Source organism: Schistocerca piceifrons, chromosome 7 (assembly GCF_021461385.2).
Source record: "Schistocerca piceifrons isolate TAMUIC-IGC-003096 chromosome 7, iqSchPice1.1, whole genome shotgun sequence".
NCBI classification, from domain to species: domain Eukaryota; kingdom Metazoa; phylum Arthropoda; class Insecta; order Orthoptera; family Acrididae; genus Schistocerca; species Schistocerca piceifrons.
The window spans coordinates 173,947,404-173,973,481 of record NC_060144.1 but is presented as its reverse complement, the minus strand read 5'-3'; the positions used below and the strand labels follow the sequence as shown (position 1 = coordinate 173,973,481).

General features: G+C 38.6%; 1 protein-coding gene and 1 non-coding gene across 2 annotated transcripts in view; both read left to right on the top strand.

The window, feature by feature from the left end:
• The window catches only part of LOC124804651 (N-acetylgalactosaminyltransferase 6), a 170,342-nt gene extending 163,690 nt beyond the window's left edge, over positions 1-6,652 (top strand). The window contains exon 12 of the mRNA XM_047264875.1: positions 4,639-6,652. Coding sequence (XP_047120831.1) covers positions 4,639-4,809 — 171 coding nt within the window. The 3' untranslated portion in view covers positions 4,810-6,652. The remainder of the gene's footprint in view (positions 1-4,638) is intronic.
• An 11,312-nt stretch (positions 6,653-17,964) lies between these two features.
• Trnat-ugu lies at positions 17,965-18,040 on the top strand. Its single transcript has one exon. It is a non-coding gene; the product is annotated as a tRNA-Thr (tRNA).
• Positions 18,041-26,078: the final 8,038 nt, after the last annotated feature.

Genomic DNA, 26,078 nt, shown 5'->3' with positions numbered 1-26,078 from the left:
GCAGAGTTCAGTATAGTTCCTTTCTGTGATAATTAAATTTGAAAATTGCATTGTGACACAGTGATCACTTGTAAGGTTTCAGCCCCATAATTGTTAAGAGATCTGACCATGATGCTAATGGCTGGCTGTTGGACTATTGGGTGCAAGAGTTGAGCCACAATGGCACAAAACATAAAACTACTGCCTAATTGTACTTGGCATAACTGTAATAATTTTCTACAAAATCAGTCACAAAAGATGATGTCCTTTAACTTAATTTATTCATCTTCAAAGAGTAGAAACCAAACTTTTGAAATAGACTGCCAACCAGAATAGGGAGTGCAAAGTGCACATAACAGCAACTTTAGACAGCAAACTGCCATTTGCCAAGTTTTGCTTTGACCTTTAGTAAGTGAGCTATAGCCAGTGAAGTGAGCACATGCACAAGCTGCTTCTCAGATTAGTGCCAAAGTGACAGTGAAAGAGCTTGAAAGAACAATGTGTGTGTGTGTGTGTGTGTGTGTGTGTGTGTGTGTGTGTGTGTGTGTGTGTCAGTGTGTGTGTGTGTGTGTGTGTGTGTGTGTGTGTGTGTGTGCGCTGTGTGTGTGTGTGTGTGTGTGTGTGTGTGTGTGTGTTAAATTTTGCTGCAGACTTGCTAAAACTTTCTTATCCAAGCCTACAGTGCTGTGAGAGGTTTAAGTGTTTTCAAAAAGGCAGAATGTCAGTGGGTAACAATCCCAAGCCTGAATGACAATGGGAGTGGTGTATTGCCAATAGATGGATCATCTGCTGTGAAGAAGCCATGGACTATTCAACATTCCTGTTTCCATGAAATTCTTTTCGTAGTACTCTTTTAACCACTTTTATCTCAATTCCTTGTATTTCTTTCCCTTGACTCTTTCACTACATGTTCACTCTACTGAGTTTGCCCCACTACTGGCTTCACACGCCCGTTACTGACTCACATTGTCAGTGCCACAAAGTATTCTCCGTAAAAGGCGGGAACCTACAGAAAGTTTTAGAAGCTAAGCGTCACCAGTTAGCACCTGCTGCTAGATAGCATGCTGGCAAGGATATCAATCACAGTATCCTTACATCACTTACATCATGGTCCATGTGGATTGAGCTGTTTTGTTTTTGATGAAATGAAATAAATCCTGACATCAGCCACAATTTGGCATTGAAATGAAAACAAAGGCAGGCTGCTGATTCTTCCATAAAACCTGGAAGTTTTTGGCAATTACATTTCACCTGGAAAATCTGGGAAATCTCAGGAATTTCATAAAATCTCAGGGGATTCTGAGTTTTTAACCTAGCATTGAAATTAAATTTGATCGAGTCTTATAAATCACAAATTTTAAAATATTTAATACCACCAAGTATGTTAATTATATGAGTATTATTCCATATAAATTATCAATGTTAATAACTGCAGTTACATTACTGCTTATGGCTGGTATATAGCTCAGCTGAGAGGAAAGAAAAGTTACTGTCTCCCTGCTCACCATTAATTTATCACGAGCTTCTCGTATATAGAATTCCCAGGAAATTTTTTTCCAGGTTTGTGTAACCACTCTGATTGTCAACATGAGTAAATTTGTGCAGGACTGGGATTTGAATCTGTATTTCCCAATTTACACTTGAGGTCATCTTAACTGCTTTGGATATCCAAGCGTGCTTTCCATCCAGCCCAAACTCCCATCTCATTGCACACTACTTAGATAGTGCACCCTGTTTATTTTTATTTCCCTGTGTGTAAGTAATTCCAAGCACTACCTTTCCTCAGCATTTCCCATATAAACTAGTGCCCTGCCTCTTGCACCCAATGTCAACCTTACTGCAGTGTGAAGGTAAGGCAAAAATATCTCAACCTGAAGTTGAAAGACTCGTTAAAAATTGGTAAATAAAAGTCTCCAATGTTTTCCAGTGTGTGGATTCCATGCCTGAGTGCTGTTATACAAGATTTATAAAATAACTACCTATAGTTATCCTAATCTCTTCGTTGGGCTCTGCATGTTTTCCAGCCACAAATTTCTTTATCACTTGGGAAACCATAGTGTGACAAATATGATTAGTAGGATGGATATTCCAATAGATTTTTCTTCAAATTCCTTAGTTTTCTTATTACCGAAGCACATAGTTTTCCATCCAGTTGGTCTCAAAGTATTGCGTAATATTTGTGGGCCAATCTTTTCTCTTTGCAAGATAATCAGTAAAAAGATTTGCTTTTGTGTCCAATAAAAAACAGGCCATCATCTTTTATGATTGAATAAACCAATTTTGCCTTTATTGGTGCAGGGCCTCTAGCTTCCACTCACTGCTTTGGTTGCTATTTCAGTAATGGTGTGAAGCAGTAGACCCACATCTTCTCCGCAATAATGCTGCACAGAATTAGTGGATTCTATGTAAAATGGTCCACACATTTCAGAGAAATCAATTTTGCATCTAAGTTTGGTTCATATGTAAGACATGCTGTACACATACTGCACAGAGCTATGTTATAGTTAATTCTCCACATAAAATGTACTATGTCTTTCTTTTGGTATGCTGATGTTGGTAACTATTACATACAACTTTAATTACTATTTCCCATACTTTATTGTGCACTTTTCAAAGTTTCATCTGAGGCTACAGTTTTGTGCCACCTTTCATATGCATCATCTTCAGAAGTATACTCTAAACTAAACTGCTTCTACAGCCTCTGGTGGGCCCATTGATCATTTTTAATTCTTCTTCCTAGTTCATAATTATGGAAAATTAAATGTTAGACTTGTCTTTAGATAAATTTGTGTTGATGATGAAACTGGTTTTGGCAAATAGATATTTCTAATGCAGCTTGTGGTGTGTATATGATGTTCTTTAACAAATAAAAGTAGTCTATGATGATGTGACATTATCAGTTTTCAGTGACACACTCGTAGCACAACTACTTTGAAAGCAGCATAAACCAATTGAAATTGATACTTGACTTTTGTTATTGTGCAACATGTACCAAGGCAACAAAAGAAAACTTATTTAATATCTATCCCACGTCCATTCCAGGTCAAGAAATTTTCTTGTTGCCCATGTAAACTTTCCATCCATTATTCTTTCCTGTGCCTTCATGCCTTTTCGGTCAGTGTAAAACAGGCAGCATTGTAAGTTCCTCAGTCACTTCCCTGTAAAAGCCATTAATTCAAGTTCAAGCTTCAGCTATTTTGTTTTAGCTTCAGTGGAGATGCTGAGTCGCAGATAGGCACACAAAAAGACTCTCACAAGTAAAGCTTTCGGCCATTGCCTTCATCAACAACACACACACACACACACACACACACACACACACACACACACACACACACAAACACACGACTGTGAGTGTGTGTGTATGGGTGTGCGTGTGCGTGTGCACGCGTGCGCGCACATGTGTGTGTCTATTGTGAACGAAGGCCAATGGCCGAAAGCTTTAATTGCGAGAGTCTTTTTGTGTGCCTATCTCTGACTCAGCTTCTCCGCTGTATGATGAGTAGCAACTTTCCTTCTCATAATATGGTTAATTACATCCTGGATTTTTTCCTTTCTTTTAAGTTTTAGCTCTTCAAATTCGTTGTTTGAATCTGTTGAAAAACTTGAAAGTTGTCAGTTATTGAGATAAATTTAATCAGGTGTCTCAGTTGATATACTTTTTTTACTTTTTTCTGTTTCTTTGTCTGTAGGTAGTTCATTATTTAAATATATTTGTGACCATATCTTAAGGGATCTTTAAGTTCCACAAAAAGATGTTATGATAGTGTCAACACCGAACTGTAGTGTTACAACACACACAAATCACATGACCAAAATGGTATGACCGATACAAGACCATTTAGTATACTCACTATAGCCTATTGGGTAGATCCCTTGGCAATAGTGGTTCTACTTGTCTAGTGTGTTGCATCCATTTGGTTCACATTATTTGAGTTATGGAGATGCAGGATCCCATAGTGAACACATTTGGATGACATTTTGTGTGGCCAGCAGAGCTGGTACCATCCACTTTCAGTGCAAAATAAGCTGAGAAGTGAAAGTCACCCATTACCATAAGCCATGCTGGTCAAGCTGATCGCTATTTAGGGAGCTACTGTGTATTTTGTATTGTTACTTGAGAGTGTCACAACTCATACTGGTTTTCCATATGCCATCAGTGGAGAGACACCACACTTGGTGAGTACCACTTGCAACCCGTATGTGGTTTTCCAGTATACCTTGTAGCATTATCACATGTAACAATGTTGGCAGGGCATCTTTCAGTGCATACTTTATCACCATGCTTCATAAATTATCTGTTGATCAGACTGCCTATTATACATATCATGGTATAACATTCATAAATACTGGTGGCACTTAACACTCTCACAGAGCTCTATTTACTGACTAATGAAAGTATAGACAACTGGTGTGTCATAATCTCTCTACCGATATGCTGTGCTTCTACTGTATCGTGGATCTCAAAGATCCTTTAACTTATGGAGATGAGTGTGTACTTATTCAAATGCAGGTAGCAGAGAAAGTTTCATTTTGAATACCTTGGGGACCAAAAGTTGGGTCAAATCTTTGACACCTTTCATGTCTCTCAATTGTAGTTACTGTTTGCAGCCAATAAAATAAATTCACTAAATTGAAACATAACAAATTTTCATTTAGGTGAACCAGTGGCTTGTGCATGGAGGAAATCCACGGTGCTTGGACTGTGATCCAGGTAGTCTAAAAATGTATGTTACCAAGTGTGATGGTGCATCTTTAACACAGAAGTGGAGGTTTGAAAATATTGATTTCAAAGCTTTAGCAAATTGGGACAATGTTGGGCCTCATTGAATTTTGGTAGTACTCCTCATCAATTTGTTCTCATGAGTCATATAAAAAGAAAAGAAGCTATATAATCGATATTTGACACAACAGTGTGAACTTGAAAAGTACATAAGTTTTAGTTAAATAATTAGTGTGTTACGTTCTGTGTGGTCTCTCTTCACATGGTAATAGGCTGACTTTACTTCAAATAGCTAGCTTGACAATTTCATTGTTTATTGACACTGGATTTAGTTTAAATGTTTACTCATTGTATGAAAATGAGGACAACTTGATGATTAGTAATGTACTGGAGACGGTAACTATGTAAATGTAATTATTTTCAGTTTTCAACTGTGAACTCAATGGGTGTGCTTGTTGTCACTTGCTTACAAAACATACACTGAAGAAAATAAGTAGCTTGCATGAGTGCATACGTGTATCAGTTCCTTTTTCTAAAGTGCTAAATAAATTGACAGGTTCATCTTCTGCATGAGTTGCACTATTGATATTTGATCTCTAAAAGACTGATAGCCATTGATATAATTACTAATGAAGGGTGCTCAATTTTGCATTTATTTATTTTTAGTCTGAGCTAAAAGGTTTGGATGCTGTTTTCTCTTCCTACATAGTGTAAACAATTTTGTACTGTTGGGGTGTAATTGTTCTGGGACTTACATGTATTTTTTGTTTTGGTAAAAGTGTGCAGCTTCATGTTTGAAAACAGATTTTGTAATCTATCCAGCTATAATTTATCAGTACAGAAAATGTGTTGTTGCCATACATTACATATTGTAAAAGTGAAAGAAGTATCCAGCAAGAATGAAGAAGCCATATTCTGTACAGATGCTTTTCACAATGCTAGCAGAAACATGTAGAAGTAGAACTGCATATGTGAATTTATTGTTTTGACCTTTTTGTATACTGTACCAAATGCATATCTTGTCATTTTGGTGTCATGCTAACTTACTGTTTCCTTTCTGGTTTCTAATAACACTATATTTTCTTCTGTTTGAATACCAATGCATGTTTTGGTTCAAGAAACATAGGTTCAGTTGTTATTTTTCTGTTTCTGATTTTTTTCGCTACCAACATATTAACTTCATGTCAAATATTTAATCCTAGCCTGTTTACTGTAAATTATATGAATGGAAGAAAGCAAATTTACTGTAAGAGTACTTTTTTATGTCTGTGACACACGTATTTGACACAAAAAACAATGGATCAGTTTGCCATTTATTTGCTTACAACCTTCTTTAACTGGTTGATACGAATGTGGTATGAATCCTATAGTCAAGTTTTGTAATTGATTTGTCGGATAGTTAGGTATTTCCAATACAGTTATCAATTTTTGTCTTCATTCCTAATAGTATGTAAATGGTTCGTATAACTGCTCTTAATAACTACAGTTATTGTTTGATTCGGAGTTGAATCAGTTTGATAAATGGTACACATTGGTACCAAAACATATTAATTTTGAAACAGACATAATTTTCTTTGAGTTAACCACTTCAGTGTTTGTTGAGAGAGAAACTGGGAGAATGTGTTAACCAGTATGGTTGAGGGAGTCCCACATTAATAAAATTAATTATGGGAAGTCTGATTTAAAATATCTGCCATAATTTATCTAACTTTCCTTAATTTATTCTTGTCTTTTATAATATATATTGATTAAGTAGCACAGGCAGCTGTTTTTCCCCAAGTGTTAGCTTCTACCCCTAATTGTATTTTTCAGTCAACAGTTCAGATTTTTTTAATAATTTTATACAGTAAGGGAGCTAATAGAAGTGTCAACATTAAACATGGGCTGGAACATAATATTTATGAGAGTACTAATCAACACCAAATAGCAAAAACACTGATGTTGGCTAGATTGGATGTGGGGGGGGGGGGGGGGGGGGGAATGGAAGGTGTGTGCTGTGGGAAGTAAGAGGAATAGGACAAGATAAAAGATAGGGTCAGAAAAGATATTACTTGAGTGGAACATGTGAGTACATGTAAGGCCAATGTGGGGAACTGCTTAGAGAAACATTCAGAACAAAGAAGAGAATACAGAGGGGCAGTGAAAGACCCGTCATACTCCAAGGATACAATAACGATTAGTTACAAGTGATCATGCAGTGTGAAGTAGAAAAGTTAAAAGTTGAGTGGGAGGTTTGTGTGGGAAGGCACTTAATCAGTCCCTCCTCCTGTGGCCCCACAACCTCCCCCTGCACAGTCTGTTTTCCTCAACATTTCTGCTATAATACAACTATTATTATCATATATTCTAAAGAGAAAAATCATGAAAATATATTTTGTGCCAAGGTTTAAAATTATAGAAACATGAAGGGCTTGAAATAAATGCTTTTTAGTTTATTGGTTTTTATATACACAATGTTGAGATAAGATGATAGTTCATAAAGTGTGGTCACTAGTGCAACAAAAGAGTTTAGCATAGAGATACATTTCCTTTTATCCAAAGTCCCTTTTCTTATATCTGACTTGAGAGCTATATGTTATGTGAAGTCCTCTCCACTTCCATTTTATGTGCCTGCTGCAAAATCCATGACCAACTGAGTTTGTGTTCTGTTGTCACTGAATGGTTTGTAGGTGTAATGGTGACTTTAAATTGTCCCCTTTTCCTTTTTGTGTCTTTTCTTGTAATAAGAACTCCTCAGTGTTCTCTCTCTCTCTCTCTCTCTCTCTCTCTCTCTCTCTCTCTCTCTCTCTCTCTTCCCCCTCTCCCTCTCCCCCAAGATATAAAATGGCAAAATAGTTTCTACTTCGGTAAGCATTATCATAATTCACATTTCTTTTTTCATGGAAAGTAAAAATGACAAATCCTAAATTAGGAACCACATACCATGCTGAAGTTTCAGAAAATTTTATTCAAAATGTTACGAAGCTTATAACTGATGAAGATGCAGTCTTATATTTTAGGATATTGCCGCTTGGTTTGATTATAAATTTCTATTGTATGGTAGATGATAAATTTTTACTAATAACCAGCATTTCTCCATTTGTAATCATCATATTTTTCTTCCATTTCTATAGAATACCTTCTTTGGAGCCCATGTCTTAATTCACTATGTCTTCAAACCTGATCTTATTCTCTGTGTGTATAATGGTCATTTGACTCTATGTTGAATATTAAGAATTTTCATCTTAGGCTGTTTGTCTCATCATGGTGGCTTTGTCCTCCTCATGAGATCTCTTACCTGAGACGTAAAGAAATTCTGAACTCAGTTCATTTCCCATACTTTCCTCTCATTGTACTAGCATCTTACTGGTACATAAAAATGGTAATATTGTATGCGTAATTTTGTGCTAGATCTTTCTTGAAACTGAAGCTTTTCATATATGAACGTTGCATATGCAGCTATCTTGCAGTCTCTTTAACTTCCCACTCTCCAGTATTATACACTTACACATGCGAAGACTTCCCTCCCATTCATTATCTGCTTTGTATTCTCATGACACTTTTCCTTTAAAACGTAGTTACTGTTACATGCTTCATTATGAGTTATTTATAGTAATGTTCCATCCACTTTGAGTTCAGTACATTTTGATACCTGTTGAGCAGGAACAGACACCATTTATTGATATTTTCGTAGTAATATATACCAGTTTGAGGAGATACTGCCAGCAACTGTACCTGTGCATACTATTTTGCCTATAGTGCCTTACCGTACATTATATAGTGGAAACAAACTGACTGTTACACTCTAAATTCTGCTTATCATTTGTATATTTTGGTAAATTGAACGTCAAACACATTATAAAGAGAAAGTTGTTGTTATTGTAATGTTTTCAGTGAATTATTTGAACATCTGAACATAAGAGTTTCTATAAGTTGTTGTGAGAGATGTCATCTAATTGATGTTCTTAGTATTGATGAATGCTTGTTTACTATTGATCTCAAAATGGAAACAAATATGTAACATTTGTAAATACACTGATGGAATACACTTAAGAACATTCAAATCCAAAGTTGGTTACAAGATAATGACAACAGTATTTAATATTGATTAAAATAAAGAATGCATTTGACATGAATAACAATATTTTATTAGCATGTAGAGCAACTCCCTAATGTATCGTGCAAAGCAAATAATCCATTGTGCAATATCATGCGCAAATGTCTCCTTGTTGCACATTTTGGCATGGCAGGTTGACTGTTGTTCGTGGGCACAAATTGGAGGTTAGGTGTCACCCAACTGTGTCTCATTAACTCAATAGAGCCAGGGACAAGGGTAGAAGTAGTACATCTATGTCTACATCTATAATCAGGAAACCACAGTGAAGTGCATGGCAGAGGATACTTCCCATTGTACCTCATGTTAAGGTTTTGTCCTCTATTCATGTGTGTGGCATGGGAATAATGACTTCTTAAATGCTTGTGTACACATTGTAATTAGTGTACTGTTTTCATTGTGGCAGTCTGTGAAAAGCCTATTGTAGCACTGTTGCAGTATTGGGATGCTGCTGAAAGATTGTCACACAAGGTCCAGATATTGTTGAAGGACAGAAGTAACAGGATACTGGATAATGTATCATTTTATGCTCAAGGTATTTAGGATATATATCTAATTCCATATGATTTTCTAATTTACTACTTAATTACTAGTGTATGGCTTGAATGCTAGGTGTGAACATAAGTTTTCCTAGCCACTTTATGCTGACTTGGAGATGAATGTGATGTCACTTTGAAACTTCCATTCATTTTTCCAGTTTACTCTTGATAGACACCATCAGATATATTATTGTTGTTGAAATAATGTCAAGGGGAAAAAATGCTAGAGGAATGCGATGATATAGATTCACTTCCACCAAGTTATTATTTGTTGTTTGTGTATGAAGCACGATGTCAAGAGAAAGGTTCCAATTAAATGGGAAAATACTGGCTCACTTCCAGAAAGTGAGTGTTAATAAATGTGCAAATGAACTGATGTCAAGAGCATAAGTGCCCAAAAAAACACAGAAAACTTACTGTACATTCAAGCATACCTTTGAGGGGCGTAGTGACTGAGATTTCTGCCGGTTTCAGTTCAGTAGATCGGGAGGCCCTTATGACCCTCTTGTACAGACTTTTGTAATGTATTGAGACTGCACTGATAGGTTTTGGCTGTTGTGAGAAGTTTCTGTTTCCCACCATTTCCAGCACTGATTCCTCACAACCCACACATTTTGTTCTTGTGCTCAGTATTTAACTGTCCATCTGCAACTCCACTACTTGTCCATGCTCAGTGCCATAGAGTGTAGAATAGACAATTTTTGTTGCCTTCTTGACATTGCAGAGGCATATGTGATCTGTGCACAATGGAAATGCGGACTCAGCTGGTCTCTTTGTGTAATTAGGCACCATTAAATAAAGGACTTTGTTGCATGTTGTCATGTCACTCAGTTGCATGTAGGAGACAAGTATAAAAAAATAATTACTGCACCTCCTGCGCACACATGTTATCTGTTTTAGAACTATTTCATATTGGGTGATGTTCTTCAGTGCATTTCCATTTGTGTATAACAGCAAAATCAGTGTAGAAAATGTTTACTATTTAGTATGACTATTTCAGTCATGCACACACATTATTATACTTCTGTGATCACTGTTGTCTTCAAAATACTATGAATGTTGTTTATAAGAGACAAACATAGGAAAAAAAAGAGAAGAAACCATTTCACAATTTCATTGTGATCAGTTTATGAAATTTCTCTATTTTATTTTATAGCTCTATCCAACTGCGTCAAAAAGATGGACCAAATTCTATATTGCTTATGTCTAGTATTTAAGTGGTGCTGTCAGCAGAGAATAATCTGTGATATGTTGTATGGATTATATTCCACAGTATTGTTATTGTCTTATTCAGAGTGTGATCCTTTGATGTTTCACATTTATAAATTCTGTTGTGATGTGCTAATTCAAGCAAAAAATAAAGTAACAAATAAAATATGATAGCCACATCTTTATTGCCCTAAAAGATTTTGATGTGCCAGTTGAGTGACCATCTTCATATGAGTAGTGTATGTATAAATTTTTAATAACACTGTCTTTTACATATTCCTGACACTCAAACTCAGCTAAAAATGTCCATTATGAAGTAAGTTATTCAGTTTGTACCTTTTTAAGACTGTGATTCAGTTGTGTTTCTAACAACTGTTATACCTTTTCAAGGAGGAACTCGTGATGTGTTTTTAGTCACTGTCATAATAAATCAGTAATTATGTTTATAAAAATGTTATTTGAATTTATTGCAGAAATATCATGTATTTTCCCAGCACAGAAGACAATAAAGATGATTCTCTGGAAGCTGAACTTTAGATTGAAATTTTGTTTCTGACTGGGACTGGCATCCAGACCCTCAGCTTTCAAAAGCAATGCTCTTACCAACACATCTAGCAAAACACAACTCGCATCATCTACCCATATTCTCAATTCTGTCAGCGCATGTCTCCTACTTTCAGACCAAGTGAGGTAGCGCAGTGGATAGCACACTGTACAGCATTTCAAACCTGTATCTGGCCATCCTGATTTAGGTTTTCTGTGATTTCACTAAATTGCTTAAGGTAAATGTCAGGATGGCTCTTTCAAAAGGGCACAGCCAATTTCCTTCTCCATCCTTCCCTAATTTGTGCTTGTGCTCTGTCTTTAATGACCTTGTTGTTGATGGGACATTAAATAATAATCTCCTCGTCCTGCTGCTTTCAGAAAGTAAGAGTATTTCCAGCAAAGGCAAAGGTCCGCATCTACTCCCCACTCATGCACATGCAGGATACTCCACCGCACTGTGACCAAAACAAGTACATTATGAATGTCTCTTATTGATAACAGAATTTAACGATTCTGTTTGTCATCAGAATATCTCACTGTTGCAAAGTATATTTATTCTTATGGCATCCACTTGTGTAAGTGGAAATAGATAATACAGAGATGAATGCAAAAGTTATTTTTCCATTAAACTTATTAGTGCCACGATACTTTTACATTTCTGTAACATTGCACACAGTTTTTCTTGCAACATATAGCTACAAAGTTATCTTCCAAGCAGACATGGGACTGCTTTTATGGTCATTAATTAAAACTTCTGGGCTACAAGGCCATGGTCAAACAATAGAAATTCTTTCTCCTAACGTTTCGTTACTAACTGCGGGCAGCATCTTCCGAGGTGAGTCAACGACTGGCTGCTGGGCCATGGAGGTCCCGTTTATGTAGAATGCGCACAGGGTGCCACCACTCATGAAGTGTTTTCTACAGTAAAACCATCTCTGGTTAATGTCATTTCTCTCAATCAAAGGTAGTCGATTGTCAAATCATTGGTACAAAGTTGACCTCGAAATTTTATCTAACTTTAAGACTTCTTCTTTTCTGTTAAAATTATTGTGGTGTTTATAAATCTCTATGGCTTCTCTGCACATACTTACATAATAATGCACAGCACACTTGTCTCACTAAATTTTATTTCATGATCACCATCTTCAAAAACACCCTTGGCTACAGCTGATTTGTCAATGTGTTCCAGACAACAGTTCCTTTTATGATAAGTTAGGTGGGTATTAACACTTCTTTTTGTTGTTCCAATATAAACCTTACCACAGCTACATAGAATTTTACACACCCCAGGGGTTGCAAAAGGGTGTTGTGTGTCTTTTGCCGATCTTAAACATTCACTGATCTTTTTTTAGGTCTAAAGATTGTTTCAACTCAAAACTTGGTCAAAACTTTTCCAATACAGTCTGTAATATTGTGGATAAATGGAAGAAAAACTTTCCCTGTTGTTGTCGGGTATTTTCGGACGCTTTTCTTCTGGGATAGAGTGGTCTGTCTATTTCATTATCAGTGTATCCATTTTTCTTAAAAACTGTTAGCAAATGATTCAGTTCCTCTTGCAAATAAACTGGGTCACATATTTTAATGGCCCTGTCCACCAAAGTTTTAACACCACCTCTCTTCTGCCTGAGACACTGTGATGAACCTTTTGCATTTCGTACTTTTATGTTTTCGATTTTTTAAAGGCAAAGAGAAAAGGTGAAGCAGTAGCCCTGCGTAGAGCCTGCGTTTACCATCATATGTTTTTGATTTTCAAATGTTAAAAAATTAAGATGTTTTTCTTGTCCCTCAGTAGGAGGAGGGACTTGCTCTCTGCTAGTGAACGGAGGTAGCCATTTTGGGCGATGTGAATAAGTGAAGAGTATGTATTTTCTATGTGCATCGAACAAAACAATATAGTATTATTTTATTAACTGAAATATTGTATGAGTTATTATTTCAAGTAGTAATGTAATAAGAAGAACTGAAGCCCACCTGTGTACTTCGGAAAATTTATGAAGTTCCTTTTAACGCAACATGAACACGGTCAAGATTTTGTAGGTGGATACAGTGATCGGACATAAAACTATTAATTGGTAAGCATAAATATACCACAAGAGAAAGACTATTTCATTTATGTGAAACTAATATAAAAGGATTCTTTACCCGTTTACAGGCATAGCCCAGCTTATTGTGCTTGTCCAATTGCCGGAAAAATAATCTCATTAATTTAATATGTCTAAAAAGCCACACACTTTATTTTTTATTATTATATATTTTTTATTTTATTATAATATGCCAATAATGAGATAGATAGAGCATCTAGTTGTGGTAAGATTTATATTGGAATAACTTATCACAAAAGGAACTGTTGTCCAGGACACACCGACAAATCAACTGTCGACAAACGTGTTTTTGAAGATGGTGATCATGAAATAAAATTTAGTGAGACAAGTGTGCTGGCTAAGACATTGCGTTGTTATGCACATATGTACAGAGAAGCCATAGAGATTTATAAACACCACAATAACTTTAACAGAAAAGGAGAAGGCTTAATGTTAGATAAGATACGGGAGTTGACTTCGTACCAATGATGTGACAATCGATTACTTTTGATTGAGAGAAATGACAGTAGTCAGAGATAGTTTCACTGTCGACAGCACATGATGAGTGGTGCGCTCTATATAAATGAGACTTCCATGGCTCAGCAGCCAGTCATTGACTCACCTCATAAGATGTTTCCTGCAGTTGGCAACAAAATGTCAGGAGAAAGAATTTCTACTGTTTGACCACGGCCTCTTAGCCAATAAGTTTTAATTAATGAAGATACCAGCCATGAAAGCCTACACATTATGATTACTTTTATGGTGTTAGACTATACAAATATATAGATGAGGACCATTACCAGATATTTGAGAATCTTTATAAACAGAATCACGTAACAGTGATTACATTCAAACTGACTCCTCCTCCCACTCCTCTTGTCCTGAAATGCCCACTTCTATCTTCGAATACATAAAAAAGAATTGTGCATATGGCTTGATGGTTGTTTTTCTTCCTTTCTTTTTTTCGTGCCAGAAGATCTCTTCTGGGGTGTTTGGCCTTTTGGCACAAGTCATTCTACTTGACACCACTTTGGTGAAATGTGCATTGTTGATGATGAAATGGTGACAATTATCATTACAACACACACACAAACAACCAGTGCCGAGTGGAGGAAATTCCCAACCTACCTGGAAATCAGACCTGGGGCTTTGTGACTGAGTCAGCAAAACTAATCACAAGACCATGAGCTTCTGACGAAGTATCAAACTCTGTTTGAAATAAATACAAGTGACTTACGTGTGTGAGCTCAGTTTGTAGTTCACATTGTTTTCCATGGACACTCTAAACGCATGCTGGTTTATGCCAGAACAGCCCCTCCACAAGTGAGGTGGCGTAGGAGGAGGAGGGTTCAAATCACTTCTCAGCCATCTATATTTGTGTTTCCCAGGACTTCCCTTCATCACTTAATTAAATGCCAGAATGATTCCTTCAAAAAGGTCATGACCAGTTTCCTGCCCCTTCCTGTCCAGTCTGATCTCATTTATTCCATCTCAAACAATTAGATCTAGAACTACTAGGTGCAAAAGTGTGCAAAGGTGCAAAGATGAAAATTTATTGTTGATTGTATGTATGGAAATTAAGTCCCATGCTTCTTGACAGAGCGTAGGGGAATGATGCGGGAGACCCGCACTGCCGTTCTAGGGAAGGTCCTAATGGAGGTGGTTTGCTGTTGCCTTCCTCCAACCGTAAAGGGGATGAAGGATGATGATGATGATGACGACACAGCAACACCCAGTCATCTTGGGGCAGGTGAAGATACCTGATCCCGCCGGGAATCGAACCCGGGACCCTGTGCTCGAGAAGAGGGAACGCTACTGCAAGAGCACTAGCAGTGGATGATTGTATGTATATGTCATTAAATTGCAAACCTCTCAGAAGCAAAAGTACAGCCATACACAACCTCAAAACAGATTCTGACAGAAACATCCTACCTGCAGACAAAGGTTCCACCACTGTCATTATGAACTGTAGTGACTACCTGGTGGAAGGCCACTGTGCCAGTTGTCTGACTCCTCCACTGATAAACTCTGCCAGAATGACCCCATCCCAGAAATCCAGTCTAACCTCCAATCCCTGCGTAAAGCCTTAGGCCCTACTCAGAACCTCTCCCTTGATTCCATATGTCTTCACTCCTATGACATCCTTCACACCCACATTCTACAAGCTCCCCAAAATCCACAAACCGAACAGTCCTTGAGGCCCATTGCAGTTGGTTATTGTGCTCCCATTGACCCTCATTGACAACACCTCCAACCAGCTGCTCGAAATCTAGCCACCCACTTCGAAGTTACCAACCATTTCGTTCACCAACTCTCCACAGTCCTCACACCTTTACCTCCTGGATCCCTACTCATCACTGCTGATCCCCCTTCTCCATACACCAGCATCCTTGGTGCCCATGGCCTTGCCACTATTGAACACTACCTTTCCCGATCTCCTTCAGACTCTGAACCCACTAACTCATTCCTCATATACCTTACTGTCTTCTTCCTAATGCACAATTAATTCTCCTTTGAAGGGGAGTTATACAAACTAATCCACAGCACAGCCATGAGCACCTGTATGGCACCCTCCTATGCGAAGCTATTTATGGGTAACCAGAGAAACCTTCCTAGCCTCCCAAAACCACAACTGTCTGTTTCAGGTTCATTGATGAAATCTTCATTATCCAAACTCAGGGTCAAGACACCCTATCCTCATTCCTTCACAGCATCAACACTTTCTCTCCCATCTGCTTTATCTGGTACCCCTCAACCCAGTGTTCCACCATCCTGGATGTTAACCTCTGCCTCTCTAATGGTTCCATCCACACCTTTTTCCACATTAAACTCGGTGACCACCAACAGTACCTGCATTTTGACAGTGACCATCCCATGCACACCAAAAAATCTCCTCCATATAGCCTTGTCATCCAGGGACAATGTATATGCAGTAACAAGAACTCCCTTGCCCAATATGCTAAAGGTGTCACAGGCAGGCACTATCCTCAGACCTAATTCTCAGACAGATTTCCTGTGCCATATTCCCACACTGCCAACCCCCACCCCCCACCTCTCCGGCCAAGAAACAGCTGCTCCAGAGTAGCCCCCTTCATCACCCAATGCCACCATGGACTGGAAAGACTGAACCACATCCTTTGTCATTCTCTGAAATAGACACATCCTACCCAAGGTCCTTCCCACTCTTCCTGAAGTGGTGTTCCATCTCTCACTCAACTATCACAACATCCTAGTCCATCCCTATGCCACTCCCATTCCCAACCCATTGCCACAGGGATCATATCCTTGTGAAAGATCCAAGTACAAGACCTGACCAATCCACCCATCCAGCACTTGCTATTCCAGTCCTGTAACAAGTTTACCCTATCCCATCAGAGGCTGGCCCACCTGTGAAAGCAGCCATGTCATATGTATAACTGCTCTGCTGCAATCATTTCACAGCTTTTTATGTTGGTATGACTGCCAACCAGCTGTCTACCAAAATGAACTGTGGGCAAGATCAGAGTGAACCACTCTGTGGCATAACATGCAGCTGAATGTAACATGCTTGATTTCAATGGCTGCTTAATAACCCGGCCCATATGGATACTTCCCTCCACCATTAGCTTTTCTGAACTGTGCAGGTGGGAGTTATCCTCGAAACACATTCTATGCTCCTGAAACCATCCAGGCCTAAATCTACAGTGACCTACATTCCCGTACCGCAATCCAGTTCGTACTCCCTCAACCTCATTGTGTGCCACTGTCTGCCAATGCACCCACTGTTCTTTTCCTCTTCTCTGGTTGTCTCCTTTTCCACTCACTGTTCCTCCATCTTCATCTCTCCTCCATCCCCCACAGCCTTTCAAAGTTGTGTCTGGCAGCCTTTTCCCGTAACAGTTACTATACACTCCTCTAGAGAGCATGGACTTCTCAGATGGCCCCCCCGCCCCGCCCCGTTCTCCTCCGCCCTCTCCCAGCCCCCACCCGCACATTCCTCTCTCTCCCTCATCCCCTCACCGCTCCATATTGCTGCCTCCGTTTGACATGACACAGTAGCATTCAGGCCAGAGCGGCCAGAGATAGTGGTCGCGCGCGTATGCGTACGCGCACGCGTGTGCGCACGTGTGGGTGCCTTCGCGCGCTTGCTCTGACTAAGAGTGTGTGTGTGTGTGTGTGTGTGTGTGTGTGTGTGTGTGTGTGTGTGTGTTCCCTTTCTGAAGAAGGCTTTGGCCGAAAGCTCAATGTATAACAGTCTTTTTATTGTGCCTGTCTGTAACTCAATGTGTCATGAAATGACGATTAAATGGACACCCTAGCTGCAAACAGGCGTTGATGTACTTCATTGGGGACATGTTGAAAATGTGTGCCCCGACCGGGACTCGAACCCGGGATCTCCTGCTTACATGGCAGACACACTATCCATCTGAGCCACCGTGGGCACAGAGGATAGCGCGTCTGCAGGGACTTATCCCTTGCACGCTCCCCGTGTTTGCAGCTAGGGTGTCCATTTAATTATCATTTCATTTCTAGCAAAGCTGCATGGTCATCCACGGTAACCGTTCTTTCAGGAACAGATGCTACCGTCATATATAGTTAAAATATGGCTTCCCGGCCATTGACCTTCTTGTGCGAACGCACACGCTATGCCCGAACTCGTACGGGACTTGGTAGATTAATCTGCCATGAGTAGTGAGTATGATGGGCAAACATCTATTAGGTGCACTACGAATGTAGTGGTGGGGACATGTTGGGAATGTGGATCTCACGGGGAGCGTGCAAGGGATAAGTCCCTGCAGACGCGCTATCCTCTGTGCCCTACGGTGGCTCAGATGGATAGAGCGTCTGCCATGTAAGCAGGAGATCCCGGGTTCGAATCCTGGTCGGGGCACACATTTTCAACATGTCCCCAATGAAGTACATCAACGCCTGTTTGCAGCTAGGGTGTCCATTTAATTATCATTTCATTTCTAGCAAAGCTGCATGGTCATCCACGGTAACTGTTCTTTCGGGAACAGATACTACCGTCATATATAGTCAATGTGTCATCTTTATTGTGAGTAGTAATGTATACTTTCCATAATATCGTTGATATTCTGACCTCTAAGAAAAGTACACTAAACCACTTTTTTCCCCAACCTGTGATGATTCAGAAAATATAATATTTGTAAATAGAGAAGGAATGTTCTGCATCAACTGTCACTAGAGATGCATCTTAAGATTTTAGATGGTAATCAGTCTTCTTGTTTGTTGCCAAGTCCTAAGGTTTTGCTGTAGCTTCTGTTTTCTAATACTGTCTTCATGTTTGTCAAAATGGTCCACTGTGCTTCCTCCTCAAAACATTCTTGCTTCAATTTTCACATGGTTGCTGGCAGGAAGCAATGTCTGTGTATGACGGGTCATCTTACAGTTCTTGTTTATTTGGTAGTTCTTTAGTCCTTACAGCTGAAGAATTATCTGACATAGCATTTAGAAATCTGCACACAACCTGAAAATTATTGGAGATAAAGACTGAAGTTTTCACCCAAGTACCTCATCTAGTGACTGGGGGAAGGTAGTAAAGAAAGTCATGATATTTGTAATTACTTTGGTACTGTTGCAGATTTTTTTCATAGTTTTCTTAATAGAAGATATAAAATTGTTCATATATGAGTATTCCTGTTTTGATGCCTCACAAACTTGTTTGATAGTGTACACAGTGCGTGTCATATATTTAAGTTACAGAACATAGATTTGAGACTGGAAAACACAGTAACATGTAGAAGGCCTGATCGGTAAGCACCAGCCATACTCAATTTTATTTTGCTCCATCAGGTCACAACACACAACATCTATTGTTGTAACTTTACACCACAGTTTCTTTAAGAAAGAAAGTGACAAAAGCGTTGGTTTCACTTGTTCTCCATCAGATTTCCCATAAAATATTCAGCACATATCCATCCTATGTGGCATTGGTGCCATCTGCAATAAAATACGCTGTCTCATTAGCTACTACTCATTAGTTCATATAAAGACTGAAGTTATAACTATCTTAAGTTACTCTCATCAGGGACAGACTTCACAGTATGTTTCTGCAGGTACGATTTTATAATGATATTGTTGAACTTGAAAATGGGAATACAAATAGTAGAAATGCCATCTACATCAAAAAAATTAATTTCTTCTTTTTGAACTTTAAAATGCCATTATCTCACCAATAAATTGTCATCTCACTGTACTGTTGCCGCTTCTTTTGCAATTTGCAAAGCAAGTCGCAGGTGATGCTCAATAATAATAATAATAATAATAACCCCGTGGAGGCCCAGGAAAAGAATAGGCCTCCGGTTTGTTCTGCCAGTCGTAAAAGGCGGCGAAAAGAACAAACCACTAATAGGGCTAACCCCCCTTTTAGTGTGATTACTTGGTTCAGGACAGAACGAAAGAAGCCTCGGACAAGCGCCGTCATGGTCGGGGACGACGCTTGAACCCTATGCCCGCCCACAATGGTAACGACACTGCTAGCCAACTGGAAAATGATTCAAATCCAAATAGAGGTGTTTTGCAGGATATGCTTCCTGCAACCACCCTAGAAGGAAAACAAAGACAGAGGATGAGATGGTCAGATGATGTTAATCGACACCTCATGTTCTGTTATTACCAAGCAACAAACCTAGGAACCAACACAATTGGATACAGATCACAAGTATACACAACATTTATTACCAGATACCCAGAATTAAAAATTTTAATAGAACAACGACTAGCTGATCAGATCCGTGTAATAATAAAAAATAACAGGATTAGAAAAGATCAAACAACAAGTACAACAAATACTGGAACAAAATAATGTGCAATCAGAAGAAGAAGAAAATACAGTAATGGACTCAAACTTCCCAGAGCAAACAAACAATGGACAACACACATCAATTAAACAATCAGAGGAAAACGAAATCTTAAGACAGCCACCAGAACAAGCACAAATAGAACACGAAGTGACACACATGTTAGATATAGAAGAAAAATTTCAGCTGACATATATAGAATACAAAGACACAAATACAGACATTAGACCATTCTTGCATAGACCGCCAAATAGCCCACAAGTTGAAACAACAATAAAAACTATCAACACAATCATACACAACAAAATAAATGAAAACACAACTATGGAAGAGTTACAACTACTGGTTTATATAGGAGCACTCACTACACTAAATATACACACTAGGCAGAGATCAGAACCAACCAACACACAGAAGAAACCCACAAAACCAGCATGGAAACACAGGCTACAGATCAGAATAGAAAAACTGAGAAAGGACATCGGACAGCTAACACAATTTATAAGAAATGAAATGTCAGAAAAAAAACGAAAAAGGTTAGGTAAAATCTCACAACAAGAAGCGATAGAGCAATTAGATGAAAAGAAACAGAAATTACAAGCATTGGCCAAACGACTTAGAAGATACAAAAAAAGTGAAAATAGAAGGAAACAAAACCAAACATTCAACAGAAACCAAAAGAAATTTTACCAGACAATAGATAACACACACATTAAAATAGGCAATCCACCAAACATAACAGACATGGAACACTTCTGGAGCAACATATGGTCAAACCCGGTACAACATAACAGGCATGCACGGTGGATACAAGCAGAAACAGACACATACAAGATGATACCACAAATGCCTGAAGTGATAATTTTGCAACATGAAGTCACCCAAGCAATTAATTCTACTCACAATTGGAAAGCCCCTGGAAAAGATAAAATAGCAAATTTCTGGCTAAGGAAGTTCACCTCAAAACATTCACATCTAACTAAATTATTCAACAGTTACATTGCAGACCCATACACATTCCCTGATAGACTTACACATGGAATAACTTATCTGAAACCTAAAGATCAAGCAGACACAGCAAACCCAGCTAAATATCGCCCCATAACATGCCTACCAACAATATACAAAATATTAACTTCAGTCATTACACAGAAATTAATGACACATACAACACAGAACAAAATTATAAATGAAGAACAAAAAGGCTGCCGCAAAGGAGCACGAGGATGTAAAGAGCAACTGATAATAGATGCAGAGGTGACATATCAAGCTAAAACTAAACAAAGGTCACTACACTATGCATACATTGATTACCAAAAAGCTTTTGATAGTGTACCCCACTCATGGTTACTACAAATATTGGAAATATACAAAGTGGGTCCTAAATTGATACAGTTCCTAAACATAGTAATGAAAAATTGGAAAACCCCACTTAATATCCAAACAGATTCAAATAATATCACATCACAACCAATACAGATTAAGCGTGGAATATACCAAGGAGACTCATTAAGTCCTTTCTGGTTCTGCCTTGCCCTGAACCCACTATCCAACATGCTAAATAATACAAATTATGGATACAATATTACTGGAACATACCCACACAAAATCACACATTTGCTATACATGGATGATCTAAAACTACTGGCAGCAACAAATCAACAACTCAACCAATTACTAAAGATAACAGAAGTATTCAGCAATGATATAAATATGGCTTTTGGAACAGACAAATGTAAGAAAAATAGCATAGTCAAGGGAAAACACACTAAACAAGAAGATTACATACTGGATAACCACAGCGACTGCATAGAAGCGATGGAAAAACAGATGCCTATAAATATCTAGGATACAGACAAAAAATAGAATACATAATACAAATATTAAAGAAGAACTAAAAGAAAAATATAGACAAAGACTGATAAAAATACTGAAAACAGAATTGACAGCAAGAAACAAGACAAAAGCTATAAATACTTATGCTATACCAATATTGACCTACTCATTTGGAGTAGTGAAATGGAGTAACACAGACCTAGAAGCGCTCAATACACTTACACGATCACAATGCCACAAATATAGAATACATCACATACATTCAGCAACAGAAAGATTCACCTTAAGCAGAAAGGAAGGAGGAAGGGGATTTATCGACATAAAAAACCTACATTATGGACAGGCAGACAATTTAAGAAAATTCTTTATAGAACGAGCAGAAACTAGCAAAATACACAAAGCAATCTCTTATATAAATACTTCGGCTACACCACTGCAATTTCATAACCACTTCTACTACCCTTTAGATCACATAACATCAACAGACACGAAGAAAATAAATTGGAAAAAGAAAACACTACATGGCAAGCACCCATATCATCTAACACAGCCACACATCGATCAAGACGCATCCAACACATGGCTAAGAAAAGGCAATATATACAGTGAGACGGAAGGATTCATGATTGCAATATAGGATCAAACAATAAACACCAGATATTACAGCAAGCATATTATTAAAGATCCCAATACCACAACAGATAAATGCAGACTTTGCAAACAACAAATAGAAACAGTAGATCACATCACAAGTGGATGCACAATACTAGCAAATACAGAATACCCCAGAAGACATGACGATGTAGCAAAAATAATACATCAACAGCTTGCCTTACAACATAAACTTATAAAACAACATGTTCCCACATACAAGTATGCACAACAAAGTGTACTGGAGAATGATGAATTCAAATTATACTGGAACAGAACCATTATCACAGATAAAACAACACCACATAACAAACCTGACATCATACTCACCAATAAAAAGAAGAAATTAACACAACTAATCGAAATATCCATACCCAATACAACAAATATACAGAAGAAAACAGGAGAAAAAATTGAAAAATACATCCAACTGGCTGAGGAAGTCAAGGACATGTGGCATCAGGATAAAGTTGACATTATGCCAATTATACTATCAACTACAGGAGTCATACCACACAATATCCACCAGTACATCAATGCAATACAGCTACATCCAAACTTATATATACAACTACAGAAATCTGTAGTTATTGACACATGTTCAATTACCCGAAAGTTCCTAAATGCAATATAACGCATACCATACAGTTAAAAGGAAGTGACGCTTGATCAAGGTCCGCGTCACTTTCCATTTTTAACCAGACTTAACGTCTGAGAAAGTAAAGAAATAATAATAATAATAATAATAATAATAATAATAAAAAGAGCTTTGCAATAGAAGTGGCGACACTTTCTGCGCAACCCACCACCCATCATTTTGCACGACAATGCACAGGCGCATGCAGCGCAAGTTGTGGCTGCTCTGTTTGGTCAATGGACTGGGAAATACTGTACCATCCACCATACTCCCCAGACTTAAGTCCTCGTGACTTTCATTTGATTCCGAAGATGAAGGAACCACTTTGTGGCATTCGCTTCAGAACTATTCCAGAGATTTGACAGGCAGTAGACCACTCCATTCACACCATCAACAGAACAGGCTCTGCTATCGGTATATTATGCCTTCCACATCACTGGCAATGGGTTCTACACAATGCTGGTGACTAGTTTGAAGGACAGTAACAGGTGCAAACATTTAACTCTTTTGTATCGGTTGTGAATAAATAGTTCCACTATTTAAGTTCCAGCCTTCGTATTTCCAGATATCTTTCCTTTCTTTCTGTTAATATGAATCATAAGAAAAGGTTGGTGATGAGGAGTTATTAGAAAAGTTTTTAAGTTTACAAGTGCCAAACAGGATGTCCATTGAAACTGAAGATCCGTGGTAGGGGTGTATGAGCATTTCAGACTTAAGAAGCTTTAGTGTGCGTACATCTCAATGGTATGAGAAGTTATTCTAATTTCCTGGAAGTGTAATGTCACTTACTTTGAGGATATAATCAAGCAGATAGGTATTACCTGTCTTGTGGATAGATACCTGTTCCACACTTCGTGGACATAAAGCAGTGCCTGTGAGTGTAGCAGCATTAATGGTGATGTACACGCTGTGGGTGGTGAGGCTGGCACTGCGCATTTCTCATAGAGACTAACTCCATAGACAGAATGTTTTGGTTGGCCAATGAGTTGATATACAATACCTCCTGTGTTATGGTTGATATGCTGCAGATGCCAGCCATTGTGGAGCCTGTAGTTCTGTAGCACACTAGCCTGCTTGTCACAAGTGTCACTGGGCAGCTGTCGCTGCAGGCTATAGCCAGGGATATAACATCCCTTCCCATGAGAGAAAAGATCAGAAGCCACCTCAATACTGGACTTGGTCAAAGATCCTGTGTTGCGCCCCTACCTCCCCAAGGGAAAACTTGACCTGAAGTCATGAAGAGCCTTCCGGACAATTGTGTGAATGGCCCATGCATAGCTGTGAAAGCAGGTGTTGGCTCAAATGGAAACATCCGCCACAAATCTGAAAAGAAAAACATGCATTATCGTTGTCATGGAAGATCGAGTTTCATCACAGGAGTTGGCAATGAAGGCATGTTCTGGTGTGGACCAGTGTTTTTGTTTAAATTTCCATAAGGGAGCAACTGAAAAGACAAGCAAGTTATGCTGTGGCCCTCATAAGTTGTCTCGATGGGGAGTGGTTGCAACCCTGCGTGGTGTGGGAGGTCTCTGTGACTGTTGGTGTTGCCATCCAGTTGAGCTGATCATGCAGGTGTGTTGTAGAGGGTGGATCATTGGATGGTATGCTATGTCTTGCAATTTCATCTTTCTGTAAACAGTGGCAGAGTAAGAGAGGTGTGTCCATTCGAGATGGAAGCCCAACTGATTGCCATGAGAAGAGTGCATGACCCTACAGAACAATTTATAAGAAACCCGACAAGGGCAGGTTGCTGGCCAGAGTTTGATGTCTTGTGATAGCCAGACCATTGCAGAGACCATTGCATGGAAGGGGGAAGAATCAAATTATGGTGTGAGGTGCAGGCAATAGAATCTGTTACCTTGTATGACCAGTTCTGGAATACAGCTTTCTGAACACAACGTTCTTGTTCCACATGGCAAACTTAAACTGAAGGAGTGAGGGAAGGTATGTGGCCCTGTACTACTGATGTTGGTGGGAGGGCTAAATGCTACTATCAAAGAATCGTCATCCTAATCTTCAGTATTGTGAAGCACATGCACTGTTCCCTGCAAACTGTCCAACATTTGGATGTTGCGCCATTCTGGGAAGCTAGGAACATCGAACGTGCCACACTCGGACATTGTTTGATCCATCTCCTGAATGGTAGAGTTCCATGAAATTGCTGATTCAATTGGAGATGTGGCCAGAATGTAGTTTGCAGGTGGGGATGATGGTGTTATCAAGGATGTCATGTCAGCCATTGAAAACTCTTTGGAGAACAGCTCACTGACGCTTGACAAATGCTCGGGTAAATCAGCAGGTAGGGAAGTAATGGTGCAATAGAATAGAGTGGAGGAAATGGGTCTACTGAAGCACAGGATACAACCCATCGGCTTTGACCAATGACTTCATAGGTTGCTCATAGATATTAATGTCTTTACTTTCCAGCCATAGATAATAAATTGGTTGTCTGCTGTGGATAAGTGCCATCATTGTACATTAAAAAAATTGAATGTGGTTTTAAAAGAGAGTGTTAGATATTTTTTACATGTACATTGATTTAAATAATTGGTTGTTTGCAATTCATTCGGCACTTAATTTCATTCTTAGTGAGTTTGAGATAATTTGGACCTACAGTTTTTTATTTTAGGAGAATTTTTAGTTTTTCATTTTCATTTGTAGGTATGGATTTATCTATCCCAATGAATCTGGATGATATAAAGGAGGCTGTGGCCATAGACATGTTGGCCGTGATTTGATTTTTACAAATGTGTGGTGTTGTTGCCAGTTATGTTCGACGTCGTGAGTGCGGCAAACATATGCGCCTGACAAATGTATCTGCTTGTGATACTCATGACTTATTCGTATTGCGCTGCAGCAGAGATTGGTTGTGGTGGTCTATTAGATGAGGAATATGGTTTGAGAAATCTGAGCTCGCCTTAAGGGATATCATAAAAATTACATACTGTTTGTGTTTGAGGTATCCTGTGTGGCTGTGAGTGAGC